Here is a 16,083-nt window from a genome sequence, read left to right on the forward strand (position 1 = left end):
TGCACTGCCCAGGTAGGCTATTGATGGCTACTACTAGCTATGGTAAGTATTGGCTGGTCATTCCTCCAAGTTGAACCATAAAGTAGACCACCACTGTCATCAACCATTGATAATACAGGACATTTCTGATAATTTTTAGCTTGGTTTTAATTTCCAAATATTTGGTCTAGCTAATTGGGTTACATTGGACTTGGTGAAACATGCCAGATGCTTGCGTTAAGTTGTCCCATAAGACCCATTTGAAAGGCTGAGTCCAGGGGTGATCCCACTTCCAAAATCTCCAAAATGATGTCGGTGAATGAAATGATATCTTAACTAAAATGCATGCAGGCAAAAGCTACAACAATATGACCCAGGTTGTGAAAAAACATAATTATCCTTTAATGTTGTGATTTTCATTTGTATTTTGTAGAGATCCTTTCACACTGCAAAAAACTCTCTCAATGATGTTCATCTGATACTATGTAACTTCAACGCTTACCTGCGCACACCTGATGGGCCTTCCATCTGAAAGACAACAGCATGTCCAGCTCAAAGGAGCGTTGATGCATCATTCATAATGGAGGTTCCATCAGCGTCAATAAACCATGCAGTCTGGTGGAGGCACCAGAAGCCTGGGACACACTGGAGACCCTAAACTGAAGAAGTCCGTGATCCCTGCCCCTAATATCATTAGTCTACCCTACGACCCCTGCTTCTAGCTATTTGTACTCGCTTCCAGCAGTGTGTGGGAGGTGCTGGATAAGAAAGCTCATTGACATGGTCATGAAAAGTGTGATTGATTGACAGGACCAAGTGGTCTCTGCTGCAGAGGGATTTCAAACTCATCCAGTCCGCCACTCCGACAGCTCCAGAGTGATTCATCTACTGTCCACATTCAGGACGCAGCACATGTCAAGTATCTCAACGACTCAGAGAAATAAAGCACCAGCCGATGAAGGTCACTGTCCAGATATGCAGGAAATACATGGCCAGGGATCAACAGCAATGTTCCAGCAAGCAAGTGGAGTCTACATGGAGGAAAATCCAGAAATGCCCGTCATAATTTTTTCGGCGGATTATGAGCACCTTGTGGCTGACATCTGCAAAGAGCTTGTGGCTGTCTTAATAGTTTCAGAGTCAAAAGAACACATTTCAGTCACAGTTACACTGCTTAAAGCTCTGTATTGATATCAATTACCCAGAGACCTGAGAATTTAATCTAAGCCATTTTTTTTAATTTGTTAAGATTACTCGAGGCTCCACATTATGCATCCTATGTGATGTTAATTGCATTCCAACAGCAAAAAGGCATACAAGAGATCTAATTTATTCAATTTATTAACTTGTATCCAGACACTCAAATCCGATCAGCCCATCACTACTAATGCTGTTTCATGCCATTAAAATTCATTGAGCTGTAACAGAGACTGCCATCTAGGTTAATTCTGCTACCTGCAGATAGCTGTAGGTCAGCAAGTCGGAAACAGTCTGTTGTACAAAATTGAAGGGCAGTCATTAATTAAAACATGATCAACAATTGTGCAATGCAATAAAAGTTCCTCTCAAACATGAATAGCATCATCTTTGAGAAAAGTAACAAGACACCAGGAAGAATTTGTTAATAACACTACATATATCTAAAAAGACCACCACTGATTAACAGCTGACCAATTTGTGACATGGTCCAGAGCAAAAATTAATGTAAGCAGACCTACGTTGAACTGTACAATTGTTCAGAGTCCCTAACACTTTCGTGATGACCATACACTCTGTAAGCTGTAATAGATGAGAAATAAGACAACATTGTACCCGATGACAACAGATTTTCAGAGTTGTGATAAGCATAGTCAAATCTTGTTTGTGTGCTCTCCAAACTAAACTCTAAAGAGAATTGCCCTATCTGATGTAGACTGTTTACCTGAACAGCAACAGATGATGGATTAACAAAGGCAAAGGTCTAACATAGGATGTGTCTTATGTAGAAGTCTTTGCAAGACATTTAAAACCATCCATCCATTATCAGAACCGCTTATCCTGCTCTCAGGGTCGCGGGGCCATTTAAAACAAAAAACAAAACAAAAACAAAAACCGGATGCTATACATTCAACAGTCTCAAGGTTCTCTATTGATTATTTATTTAATCAACCCCACATTAGTTTGAGCCATCACCCAGTTAAAGAGGCCATATCATGCTCATTCCCGCTCTATATTTTTTTTCTGGGGCTACACTAGAGTAGCTTTGCAGGATTCACAGCTCAAAAAAAAAATCCTTATTGATCTTAAACTGGCCCTTTATGCAGCCCCTCAGCTCATCCTGTCTGAAATAAGCCATTTTAGCTTGTTTTAGCTGTCTCTTTAAGGCCTCCCTCCCTAAGAGCCCACTAATTTCTTCTGATTGGCAAACTTCCAGAAGCCTGCCAAGGGCTAGCGCCATAGAAATTGCATGACAGTAGAAAAGACATTGAACTGTTTGCTGTGGTCATTTGAGTAGCTCACCAGAACAAAATGATTGTTGTTGTCATGGTGACAACATACATCAGTAAATGTTTGTACTACTCATTTGGTCGTTAGTGCAAAACATTGCCTACTTGGCCTCAGTGAATCCAGATGATTTGCTGCCAAGTCAGTTTATATGGAAGTTAACCCACTATAACGGTCAGTTCTTTGCAATAGCAGCGGTTCAAATGAACATGGCCACCGCTCTGACCATCCTGCTATGTTGCTATGTTGATTTGAACGGGAATGTTTGTTCTATTTTCATTCAATTTCTATGGGTAGCACATAGTTCGTGTGAGCACCGCCTCATCTTCTTGCCGGTGTTGAGGGCAGCCCAAACTAACTGCTAGGCAGGGATTATGAAAATGTTACATAGTGATGTAGTAACTAACAGAAGAAAATGCTGAACTGCAACTGGCCCAGAACGCTGTAGCCAGGCTCCTGACAGGTACCTGAAAGAGAGACCATATTGCCCACATACTAACCTCTCTCCACTGGCTGCCTGTGCAGTCCAGAATTGATGTTAAGGTTCTCCTGTTTGTTTATAAAGCCCTAAATTGGTTGGCCCCCTCTGATATCACAGACCTTTTAACCCTCTATTACACCTCCAGGGCCCTCAGGTCAGTTGACTTGGGACTCCTGGCTGTCCCGCGATCTAAACTTAAGCTCGGGGTGACTGCACCTTTGTGGTTGCAGCCCCTAGACTGTAGAACAGCTTTCCCCTCCCTATAAGATCTGCCCCCTCCATCGACTCTTTTACGTCCCGGCTCAAAACGTACTCTTGTTCCCTAACGTTTGAATCCTCCTGATGTGGCTGATTTCTGGCTTGTGCCTATGTCCATGTGTTGTTTATTTGTGCCTATGAGCTATGTGCCTTGCTGTCTATGTTGGTGTTTCTTGCGTTTGTGTTTTAGCTACCTGCTCTGGTCTGTACAGCACTTTGGTCAACGTGGGTTGTTGTAAATGTGCTTTATAAATAAATTTAACTTGACTACAAACAAGGTGTTTTCTGTCAGAGAAAATATCTCCCTTTGGCATGAACTTTGGGCTTTGTAATTATGCAGGCATTTTACATGCACCTCCCAGCTTAAATAACACACTAAAGAAAAGGGAAAAAACCCAAAATCCATGATATGGCCTCTTTAAGAGTGTTGTGACTTAACACAGGAATTCAGATTTACAAGCAACCGAGTTTTGTGACAACAGCCATGACAATTTCCTGATAATGAAATTAAAAGTAAAAATCCTGTTGAGCCAGCTCTATGTTGGCCAGAGGTGTAATGGTGCTTTGAGTTCCAGCCAAACCACCTTAAAGATAAACAGGGTTTCTATTTTCCATTTGAAATGGTTTGTTCTCCAAACCTCGATTTCTTGACAGAATTTGAATATTATGATCTTTTTCCAGTGTGTTGTATGCAGATTATGGCTTGGCAATTTAATTGTCATATCACTTTTATGACATCATTCCTGGCAACATTTTTAACATTAATTGAAATGACGGGGTCAGCAACAAAGATGTGTCCCGATGTTTTATTTTTTGACGATAAATAGCTTCATACCCTATTGTTTTTTTTACCTTAGTGTATTTTCCAAAATGTTAAACACCGTGAAATTAGAAAATTCATTTTCAGGATCCATGTAGTAATAATGAGTAAAGATGCCCCCATATACAGCAGATGCAAGGAAGCAGGGCTTCTTGGAATTAACAGAACCACCAGGCACGCTATAACTAGACCAGTTCGGTTTCTTTTGGTTGGGAGAACTCAACCCACAGACAGAGTAGCTTTACATAAGAGGCCAAATGAGATAACCTGATGAGAGGTATCACCTTCGCATCAGCAAATCACTGTTGGAACTCACACACACACAAAACATACACAATCACACATTCACTAGTTTCTTACTCTCATAAGGGGGTTAGTCTTCCAACTGATCAAAGATAAAATGTGTTTTAGGCCTTGTAGTGATACATGCATCCATTATACTGATATACAATTTAAAAAAATAAAAGTAAAAAAAAAAGAACCAAAAAGTATTAGAAACGCAGCTATACAGAGTCTTTAGCTATTTCCAGGGAGTGAGGTCATAGGTCAGGTCAGATGTCAGGGAGGTGAGGCACCCCATGTCCAGATGTTATTGAGTTGGTTGGGCGGGAAGGAGATGAAGGATGTGTGTTGGTGTGTGGGTTGGGGGTGGAGGTCAGACCAGGGAGGGTTGGGTTAGTTACTGCAGCAGGGGCGACTGGTGGGCTGGGCAGTCTCTGTCAGGTCTACGCCCCTGTTCCGCCCGCTGGGGGCACCAGCAGCCTGAGGCTCAGTCTTAGGCAACTTCTTTGCTGCAATGCAGGAGTGAACATATGAATAATGACTTCACCAAGATAAAAATATAAAAAAAGGTTTTCACTAAGGAGAGATGTAAAGTCTCCCCTCTCTCCGCTTAACCATATCTTTTGCTGTTGGACAGCTGCACTGGTGCTCAACGGCACCTCAACAACCATTACTGTGGACAGGAAGAGCAGCATATTCACCTTCTCAAGCACATTTGCAAAGTTCTACATCTCAATCTTTTAGGCCATAACTTTGAACTAACTTTGATGCATGCTCATGTGTGGGCATTAAATGACTGACACAATTGCACCTACCAATAGCCATGAATATCTCATTAACATTCATAGAGGTCTTGGCTGATGTCTCCATGAATAGCAAGCTGTTGTCATCGGCGTATGATTGTGCATCCTGTGAAAGTGAAACATGTATGTATGATCAGGTTTAGGCACCTCAGACTGGGTATTGTGGAAAAAGGTAGCAAGGAATAAGGGAAGGTTTTGTCTTGTGGTGATATAACCACATAAGTTTAATTTAATTTGAGTTCATTTTAGCTTGAGTTTAATTTAAGACAACCATTTCTATTTAATGACCATAAGCATTTAAAGACAGACTTGATTTTACATTAGTAACTCATGGACGGTAAGATAAATCTGGCTGAATAAAAAAAAAAAAAAAAAAAAATCCATAAATATTTGTTAGCAAAATTATTATTTCAATTTGAGGTTTTTCCTTTTTAACATGTCTGTAATTCATCTATTCCCTTTCATTTCCAGTGAATTTTCTTCTTCTTCTTTTTTGTTTCCAATCACATTCATGGATCAATAATAAGCCAAAAAAAAAAAAAAAAAAAAAGCACAAACCTGAAAGTCCAATGCTCTCTTATTTGCAAGGTCGGCCTTGTTCCCAGCCAGCGCTATTACAATATTTGGACTGGCTTGCCTCTGAAGCTCTTTAACCCAATTCTTCGCCCGGACAAAGGACTCCTGGCGAACAGAAAGGAAAGGAAGATGAAGTGACTTACTGGGTCACAAAACAATGAGGTCGGTCCATGTGGTGGAAAACCATGGTACTCTTCTCCTTTTGACACAAGTCTGACATCAAGTCCCATCCTAACATTGTATTGGATATGACAGCCCAATGTAACAGTGCCTGGCTGAAAGCTCCATTATGTATGAAAAGCTATAGCATATCATATTACTGTGTATAAGTGTAGTGATCCACACAAATACAATGTTAATGAATGTTGAATATGAGCAAGGCTCAGCATTTTCGGTTTTTATTTTTAAAAAAAATCCGTGAATTTATCGGTGTTTAAACCGATCTGCTCCTTTTATTTAAATGTATTCCTGATTTTTCCCTTTTTCTCCCAAGTTAGTGGCCAATCGACCCCAATTTTAGTTCAAACACCCATCCTCGTACTACAGGCGTTCGCCAACTGCGTCTCTCCGGCCAGCAGTCTCGAAGGAGACGACTCCCCACTTCTGTGACAAGGTGAATCCAGGCCGAACCACTGCTTTTTCCGACACACACGGAGACGCATTCACGTGGCGAACACAAGCCGATTCCGCCCCCCTCCCGAAGACAGCGTTGCCAATTATTGCTGCTTCATCGAGTCTGGCCATAGTCGGATCTGACGAGACCGGGGTGCGAACCCCAGTCCCCAGTGGGCAACTGCATCGACACAAAGCCGATGCTTAGACTGCTACACCACTGCGGACCCAATCAGTTGAAACCGATATGCTCCTTTAAAAAAAATCCGGGTATTTTTCGGTGAAAGTCGGTAAAAACCGAAAATGCTGCGCCTTGAATATGAGCTACATGCTGTTCTTTGTACTTGGAGGAATTGGGGCTGTAAAATGCATTATTCATTACATGCCTTTCTTTCTTCATGAATATCTCTTAAAGAGGTATGTATCCGATTAAATGACTTTACAGTGATATTGTTATATTAGACACAGAAAGCTTAATGCAGCTTATGGGCTAGGGTTAACCCTAACCCTTATCAGCATCCACTGTACTGGATTTGGACACTGTGCTCTGCTGTTTACAACAAAAGTTTGAGTGTCAGCGAGCCAGAGGCATTCATCAACTTGCGTGATCTACTATTATTACTTTTGGCTGCTCCCGTTAGGGGTCACCACAGCAATCATCCGTATCCATCTCTTCCTGTCCTCCGCATCTTCCTGTCACGCCAGCAACCTGCATGTCCTCTCTCACCACATCCATAAACCTCCTCGTTGGCCTTCCTCTTTTCCTCTTCCCTGATATCTCCATATTCAGCATCTTTCTCCCAATATACCCAGCATCTCTCGCTACGCACATGTCCAAACCATCTCAATCTTGCCTCTCTTGCTTTGTCTCCAAACCGTCCAACCTGAGCTGTCCCTCTACTATACTCATTCCTAATCATGTCCTTCTTCGTCACTCCCAATGAAAATCTTAGCATCTTCAACTCTGCCATCTTTAGCTCTGCCTTGTCTTTTCATCAGTGCCACTGTCTCCAAACCATATAACATAGCTGGTCTCACTACCATCTTGTAAACCTTCCCTTGAACTCTTGCTGGTACCCTTCTGTCGCAAATCACCCCTGACACTCTTCTCCACCCACTCCACCCTGCCTGCACACTCTTCTTCACCTCTCTTCCACATTCCCCGTTACTTTAAACAGCTGACCCCAAGTATTTAAACTCATATGCCTTCATCACCTCTACTCCTTGCATCCTCAGCATTCTGCTATCTTCCCTCTCGTTCACACATATGTATTCCTTCTTGCGCCTACTGACATTAATTCCTCTTCTCTCCAGTGCATACCTCCACTTCTCCAGGCTCTCCTCAACCTGCACCCCACTCTCGCTACAGATCACAATGTCATCTGCGAACATTTGATACCTCCCACAAATAAACATTGCAAAAGGGTATGCCTCTGAGAAGAGTGAACATTTTGGCGATGAGCAAAAATTCACCTGCAACTGTCAAAATACCAAACAGTGGCTCTGATGCACTTTTTCCCTCTGATTCACACCAGTATCCTCATGTGACTATCAATCAATCAATCAAGTTGCATATGTTAACTGCTTCAAGTTAAGCAACAGTATGTTAAACCAAAGCTATTTAGCTTATGTTTGGAAGATGCACACATTAACATTCTCAAAAAAATAAAAGCACCAACACTAAATGAAAGCAAGGTTTGATCAATAAGACCATGTCGGCAAAAATGCTGCTTTCTAAATTTAAGTTTATAGAGCTGCAGTTTGGAAATACATTAACCCTTTGAACTTGTTCTCCAAACTGTCCTTTATTCAGCAACTGGACTGAAACCGGTTAGAAACACTTTAAACAACTTTACAACAATGAAATGAGCCATACAATGTATTTCAGTATTATTCATATTGTTGGATTGAACCAAAGGACAAGTCTACAAACTTTTGGCTGGCTTTGTGAAGGGGAGGTGTTAGCACTAATGCTGATATTCTACCTAAACAATGTCATTGCAGTGATGCCCCACCAGAAGCATCACTAATATCATCATGTAGAGGACACAGTGACCAGTCCCCCCCCTACCTCATTAGTGATGTCGTAGACCACAATGGCTGCCTGGGCACCTCTGTAGTACATGGGAGCCAGACTGTGGTAACGCTCCTGACCAGCTGTGTCCCAGATCTCGAATTTGACTGTCGTGTCATCCAAACATACTGTCTGAGTCAGGAAGGCAGCTGCATAAAGAAAAGAGTAAAGTAGATGAATTGGTCTCCACCACATCAAATGTGTTACCATGTATGTAATCACTTCAGTCGGAAATCATAAATCTAGAAAATGTGATTAAACAGTGGAATTTCCATTGAAAGATGATTTTAATACAGTGTAAGTGACTAAGAAACCTGACAACAGAAAGGGAAATCAAAACTTGTTTGATTTTTCAGTTATCTGTTGCTCCCATACAAGCACCGCATTTCCTGGATAAATTGCTGTTTTTTTTTAGTTTTTTTTTTACTAATCTGGCTGGTCCTGCGACTTACATTCCAAAGCAACTTAAAGAATGTAATTTTGTCGCACTGTTTAATCTTGTGACTCAAATGAAAATACTGTACTAGAGGACTGCATTGGTATCCCGCGGATCTCAACGCAAATCTTGCGGGAGCAGGCAGTTTTAACTTTGCTGCGAATAGGAGTGGGCGGTCAAAAAATAAACTGTGGGTCCCAAGATTTAGCTAGCGCTAACCAGAAGGATGGAGTCAACAAATGAAGTTGAAAAGAAGATCAAAGCAGGTCATTACAATACAAAAGAAAAGCAAGGCAAGTCTGACATTTGGAAAATTTTCTCAGCTGTTACTGACAAATGTGCAAAAGTATTGATCTATAACTGGCACAATTTTGGCACCTCAGTTGAGGTGACATACCTGCTCTTTTCTGCCCGGTCAAAGTAAGCTCTCCTTCAAAGTTAAAGCACTTCTTCTGGTAAATACTAAACAAGATACTAGAAATGTGTTGCACTTTGCTGTAGAGACATTCAGCCACATGACCTTGTTGCCGGGAAAGGCTTTGTTGACATAGAATAGAAAGCCTTTATTATCATTGTACAGAATACAATGCTGATCAGTGCTTTAAAAGACACAGGGAAATGAAACAAAATAAAACAACCTCAGCAAAACAAACGACCACAGCCAACAACATATGTTCTAAAATAATAAGTAAAATAAATATATACAATGTAATTTTGCCCTTGAATAGGTGTACTTATTGCACTAGAATAACTAATTCAGACAGATTGTCAGACAGATGGCGAGACAGATGGTGAGAGTGTGAGGACATTGCGAGACAACAGGTGAGATCCAACATGGCGGATTGATCTACTGGTACTTTCTGAAAGAAGAAAAAAGGTCAATTTTTTTCTGGGTTATTCCACCAAACTCTGGACAACTTTATCGATTACTACTTTCACAGACTGTGCGTCATGAGTCTACCACAGAAACAACAGAGGCGAGACTGGTCCACCAAAACAGGACGACGGAACCACCACCACTGAGGTCATTATACTCAAGTCAATAAGCAAACTGTCAATTCTGGAATTACTTTAGGCGGACACAGAATCTTAAGGCAAGTCTTGAATACAGTCAATCACAAATTGAAACACTACAGATAGAAAACAATGAGCTAAAACTTGTAGTCAGCACACTCTGCCAAGGTCAATACCATCTCCACTGAAAACAAAAAATGGAAGAAACTATTCTAGATATCTAGTGCCACAGCATGTGCAATAATCTAATATTCACAGGAATAACTGAACACACCCAAGACAACCCAGAAAACGCAATAAAATAATTCATCAACTCAGCCATGAAACTAACACAAGACACCATAAACAACATTACCTTCCACCGAGTCCACCGCATTGGCACAAAAAAGAATGCTAGCAGACCAAGACACATTATCGCCAAATTTGAACATTACAAACAAAAAGAATTCATAAAGAGCTGAGGAAAGGAACCAAAAGGAACTACCTACGGCATGAACATGTCAGGGTTCCTAGTGTTTTCCTCCTTGTTGTCTGTGCTGCTGGTCCCTCCCCCTTCTGTCTGTCTGGAGGTTGGCCGGGAGCTGGGCGGGGCTGGAGCTAATCACCTGCACACCTGTCTTCTATCAAGCCTCATCAGTCACCTACTCTCCTGGTCCATAAAACCTGGTTCATTCTCCCACTCGTCGCCAAATCGTCTGCTTACCTTTGTGGTATAGTTGCATTGGCTCTGTGTTTGCGTTTATCTCTGTGCTGGCGTGTGCTCTTCGTACTCCCTTTCTGTATTGTGACCATCAGCTTCCATTCCTGCTCCTGCTCTGTCTCCAGCTGTCCTGACCCAGCTCTGCCCTGCTCGACCAGCCTCCCGTCCCCCTGCCTCATCCTAACTGGTGTCTCTCCAACTCCCAGCCTCCATCTTGGATTTCCACACGCCAGTGAGACCATTCAGACCGGCAAGACCAGCGTCCACTATTAAACCTTTTTCTTCACACTATCTGGGAGTTCTTTGTCTGTATCAGTGGGTGCCCAGAGAACACATTGGCTATTATGACAGAACAATCGGTACCTATGGGAGATTCAGGATAGAAGAAATTGATGCCAATCATGAAACAATACCGTGAAAGGGGAAGAAGAGCCGTATTGACTGTAAGACAAACTGTATATAGATGGTCAACACTACCATGACAGCAACATCGCTACCTGGCGATAACTACATGCACCATACTCCATCTCTACGTCTTCCAATCAAAAATAACTCAAATCTAAATGGACCAACTAAACTCTTTCATGTAGGACTCTAGAACATGTCTGTCTGCCTATCTTATCTATCTATCATTTCATCTATTTGTCTATCTGTCTGTCTGCCTGCCTACCTGTTAGTCTATCTGTCTAGGTGTCCCTGTCGGTCTCTGTATGTTTGTCTATATCTGTCTATCCGTTTACCTATTGACACCCATCTCATAAGATATATAGGGGTATGAATATGTGTCAGTGAGTTTGCATGTATGGGGCAGTATATAAACAAGCAATTACAACTACTTAATAGATATGTATGTACCTATTTACATATGTATGTATTTATGGATGTATATGTATATGTGAATACGTGTACAACACTGAAAGAGGATAACAGAAATATAATGGAATTATGATATATGAAGAATATGAGGAGGATGCCAAGTAGTGTCCAGATGCCACCGGAACACCCTAGGACCTGAACCATGCAACCACCATCACCATGTAGACCTGACAGGAGGACAGACTACACATGCACACAGGTGACTCGCATCACACCATTAATATATGTGGGAGAAGAGACAAGAAAAAAAAAGTCACACATCAGAGTGAGAGAAGGAATTATTTTATGAATTACTTTACATTGAAGGAATTACTTTACATTGAAACAAGATACGGATTTATAAGATATATGTAAAAAAATGTGATGATGAATGAAGTTGAGACTGAATAATTCTGAGTTTTGGGGATGTTTTTATACCTGGATAATGTGATATTTTCTGTGTTGAGGGTAGGGGTTTCTCAGATTAGTTGACTAGTCATCTATCCAAACCACTAGTCGACACTGTGCATAGTTGTAGACCAATCATTCATTGGTGGTTTTGGCACTGTGCAGTAATAAAGCAGTAGCAATGTCTCTACAACAGATATGCGGCTGGGGGCGAAGTGGTTCGAACAGATTTGTTGGAAAAATAATTTTCTACGTTATGCCATATTGAATAAACAGAATCATTTTCTATGTTATGCCATGTTAAATAAACAGAATTTAAGGTATTTAGAGAAAGAGACTCCCGCTATCACTGTGTTTTGGTTTAACAAGTGACCGTGCTAACTGGTGACTTTAGTGACAGCAGCTGTTGAAAACACAAACAGAACACATAGTGTCCTCCTAAAAGCCTTTAATTTTACTTCAATCAATTCTAAATACACACTCATCTGTTTTCAATATCTATGCTAACCATTTACATAAGTTAAATTGTACTCGGTAAGACTCATTCACCTCATAACATTTCTTATAATGTGGGAAACAAACCACAGCTGGCAGTGCAGTTGTATTTTGTACCGTTATCCTCAACCAGAAAATGGCCCATATTCAATCATTTAACCTGTAACATTAAAATGTCAAATACCTCAATAGACACCAACTGCTCCACTAATCTATGTTTTCTCCCACATTAAAAGTAACTTCAAGAAATGTGAACGTTTCTTGTTGGGGACATTTTTTGATTTACATTATGTAGGATAAAAAAGACCAGACAAATATATACTGTATTGAACATTCAATTTAAGACAATTGAAGGCTTTTTGGCTTTTCAACAGCTGCCATCACCCAAGACAGCCATGGACACACTCAGCTGGAAGTCACCAGAACACCGTCACTAGTTAAACCAAAACACCTGCAAGAAAGTAACAGAAAGGTGTATTAGTTCATACTTCACCTTTCTGTGATTTCTTTACCTGGATTATTGAGCATGCATAAAGACACCTGCAAGAAAGCAATCACACTGTTACTGCAGTCAAACAGTATTCAGCTCAGACAGGCTTGCTGGTGATTTAGTCCAATCAGATTGTGGCTCAATTGTAAACAGCATCTCGGAGCCAATCGAGGACTCTACTATAGGGCTGCAACGATTAGTCGACATAATCGATTACGTCAATTATAAAAATTCGTCCAAGCGGAATTTTAGTGTCAACGCGTCGTATTTTTATTATTATTAGTTGTATTAGTAGTAGTATTATGAAAGTCCTTTCAACTGTCTGTTGTAAACCACATAAATGTTCATTTGTAACTGCAATGCACTACAGGAAGTGACTGGGGGCAGTATCGCTTCCATTGTCTGCCATGAGTGCATTCTGTACTAATGAAGAAGAAAGTATGAATGACGGCACAACGGAGAGACAATCAGGGTGAAGAAGAGGCGAAAAAAATGAGACCGAAACTTTCAAAAGTATGGGAGCATTTCACCGAAAATAAACCAATGAAACAAGTTAAATGCAGACTCTGTGAAGCAGAGTTGTCATTTCACGGCAGCACTACGGCGATGCACGAGCATCTGAAACACAGGCACCCTGGAGCCGTGACGACTACTTCGGATGGCTAAGTTTCAGCGATTTAAGCTAGTTGATACCTTGTAGATCTTTTGGTAAATTTTAGCGAGTTAAGCTAGTTGATACCTTGTAGACCTTTTATTTTCAATGACCGACCACTTCGTGCTTTAGCCAACTGGTTATAATGTTAGTATCGTAATGTTTATGTTAGTTTAACTTTCAGTTATGTAAGCTAACACATTAAGTGCAAGTAAATCAGTGAATTATAGGAGTAGCCTACCCTATTTTTCTCTATTTTTTTGCTTGCGTTAATACTAGCATTCATTCTGAATAATAAATCTCCTCCACTTAACATTAGCGAGTTAGTCTGTGGGTTGGAGCATATCAATAATTCAGTTGTATGAATGTATTTCATTTTTATTACGATCATACTATTAATGTTACAAATACATTTGATTGAGGTATGAAGCTTAAGTTTCAAATTCGTATGTTTCATGGGTCATTATTTTAATTTGCTATTGGAACTTGTTATGTTATGTTAAGGCAGAGACCGGACACAACAGGGTGACATTCACAGGTGTGCAGACTTAAGCAGGTGAGGTACAACATGCACTGGAGCCCAGAGCCCAGAGACGGAGGGCGTGACAGAAATAATAGTTGACTAATCGACTAATTGAAAAAATAATTGAGATTAGTCGAATACCAAAATAATCGTTAGTTGCAGCTACTCTACGATTTCATCTACCCTCAGGTTGGTCCCACCTACATTAGTTAACCATTTATTGGTTGTATTTGAGACCTTTTTGACAAGAACTGATCATTGTTATTGGGTGAAAAAAATGATATATCTCCAGCGATTAATCAACTACTCAAAATACTTATTGGGACTAATTGACGAGTAATAAAATGCAGCAGTCGTGATTGCCCTAGTTGAGGGAAAGGGGGGGGGGGTTCAGAAGTGTAGTATTCTAAATGTTCTGACCCAGTGGTAAAATAGTTGATTTGTTTCAATTTATTGAATAGTCAGAAAGGTTAGTGTAGACATTGATGATTTTGATAACTTCATTGAGGGATTCATTTGGATTTTGTAGAAAAAATATCATGTGCGTAGAGATTGTGTGTTATTTTGTTTCTTGTGATGCTGTTATTTTGATGTATTGTCACGGCTAATGGTTCAATGAACAAGGCAAATAGTGACAGTGAAACTGGAAATCCCTGTCCGGTTCCTCGTAGTTTTGTGACGTTAATTCATTTGTAGGGACTGTTGCCATGGGTGTACTGTACAGAATTTTGATTCATTGAATGCATGATTTTCCAAAGCCAAACTTTTCTAGTGTTTTGATTCGGAATGTCCCATTTACTCTATCGAATGCCGTTTTTGCATCTAATGACAGGATAACTATTGGTTTTGTTGCAATGGGATATGTTCATACGATTGAAGAGGCAGCATATATTATTTGAAGTCTGCCTTTAATAAATCCTGTTTGATGTGGATGAATGAGCGATGAAATTACTGATTCGATTCGAATCATTAATACTTTACTAATGATTTTGATATTTGTATTGATTAACAACAGGGGCAATAGCTTGTGCTGAGAGGTGGGTCTTTATTTAGCTTAAGTAGTACTTAGACAAGTGCTGTATTCATATGCTGTGGGATGGATTTTGATCTTTTTATCTCCATCTGCCATTCTAGGGAATAAAGGTGACATTGTTGGCCAGAAGTGCTTATAGAATTCAGCGGGGAAACTGTCCAGTCCAGAGGTTTTATTGTTTGGCTTTTTTTTTTGAGTGTTTTTTCATATTCTATTGGTGATAGTGGAGTGTTCAAGACGTCAGCCTGATAGGCAATGCAATTTTATCTAAAAAAAAAAAAAAATCTATTTCTGATCATTATTTTCTTTGTCACTCACCGGCCACTTTATTAGGCACACCTGTCCAACTGCTCGTTAACGCAAATTTCTAATCAGCCAATCACATGGCAGCAACTCAATGCATTTAGGCATGTAGACATGGTCAAGACGATCTGCTGCAGTTCAAACCGAGCATCAGAATGGGGAAGAAAGGTGATTTAAGTGACTTTGAACGTGGCATGGTTGTTGGTGCCAGACGGGCTGGTCTGAGTATTTCAGAAACTGCTGATCTACTGGGATTTTCACGCACAACCATCTCTAGGGTTTACAGAGAATGGTCCGAAAAAGAGAAAATATCCAGTGAGCGGCAGTTCTGTGGGCGAAAATGCCTTGTTGATGCCAGAGGTCAGAGGAGAATGGCCAGACTGGTTCGAGCTGATAGAAAGGCAACAGTAACTCAAATAACCACTCATTACAACCGAGGTATGCAGAAGAGCATCTCTGAATGCACAACACGTCGAACCTTGAGGCAGATGGGCTACAGCAGCAGAAGACCACACCGGGTGCCACTCCTGTCAGCTAAGAACAGGAAACTGAGGCTACAATTCGCACAGGCTCACCAAAATTGGACAATAGAAGATTGGAAAAACGTTGCCTGGTCTGATGAGTCTCGATTTCTGCTGCGACATTTGGATGGTAGGGTCAGAATTTGGCGTCAACAACATGAAAGCATGGATCCATCCTGCCTTGTATCAACGGTTCAGGCTGGTGGTGGTGGTGTAATGGTGTGGGGGATATTTTCTTGGCACACTTTGGGCCCCTTAGTACCAATTGAGCATCGTGTCAACGC

At 40.8% G+C, this 16,083-nt stretch overlaps 1 protein-coding gene across 1 annotated transcript in view; it reads right to left on the minus strand.

Annotated features, from left to right (window-relative positions):
* Positions 1-4,418: 4,418 nt before the first annotated feature.
* LOC130117656 (ras-related protein Rab-5A-like) overlaps positions 4,419-16,083 on the minus strand; it is a 47,226-nt gene continuing 35,561 nt past the window's right edge. Inside the window, exons 3-6 of the mRNA XM_056285792.1 lie at positions 8,367-8,518; positions 5,666-5,788; positions 5,120-5,213; positions 4,419-4,813 (exon numbers count right to left, since the gene is read on the minus strand). Coding sequence (XP_056141767.1) covers positions 4,698-4,813; positions 5,120-5,213; positions 5,666-5,788; positions 8,367-8,518 — 485 coding nt within the window. The 3' untranslated portion in view covers positions 4,419-4,697. The remainder of the gene's footprint in view (positions 4,814-5,119; positions 5,214-5,665; positions 5,789-8,366; positions 8,519-16,083) is intronic.

This window comes from Lampris incognitus, chromosome 9 (assembly GCF_029633865.1).
Source record: "Lampris incognitus isolate fLamInc1 chromosome 9, fLamInc1.hap2, whole genome shotgun sequence".
NCBI classification, from domain to species: Eukaryota; Metazoa; Chordata; class Actinopteri; order Lampriformes; family Lampridae; genus Lampris; species Lampris incognitus.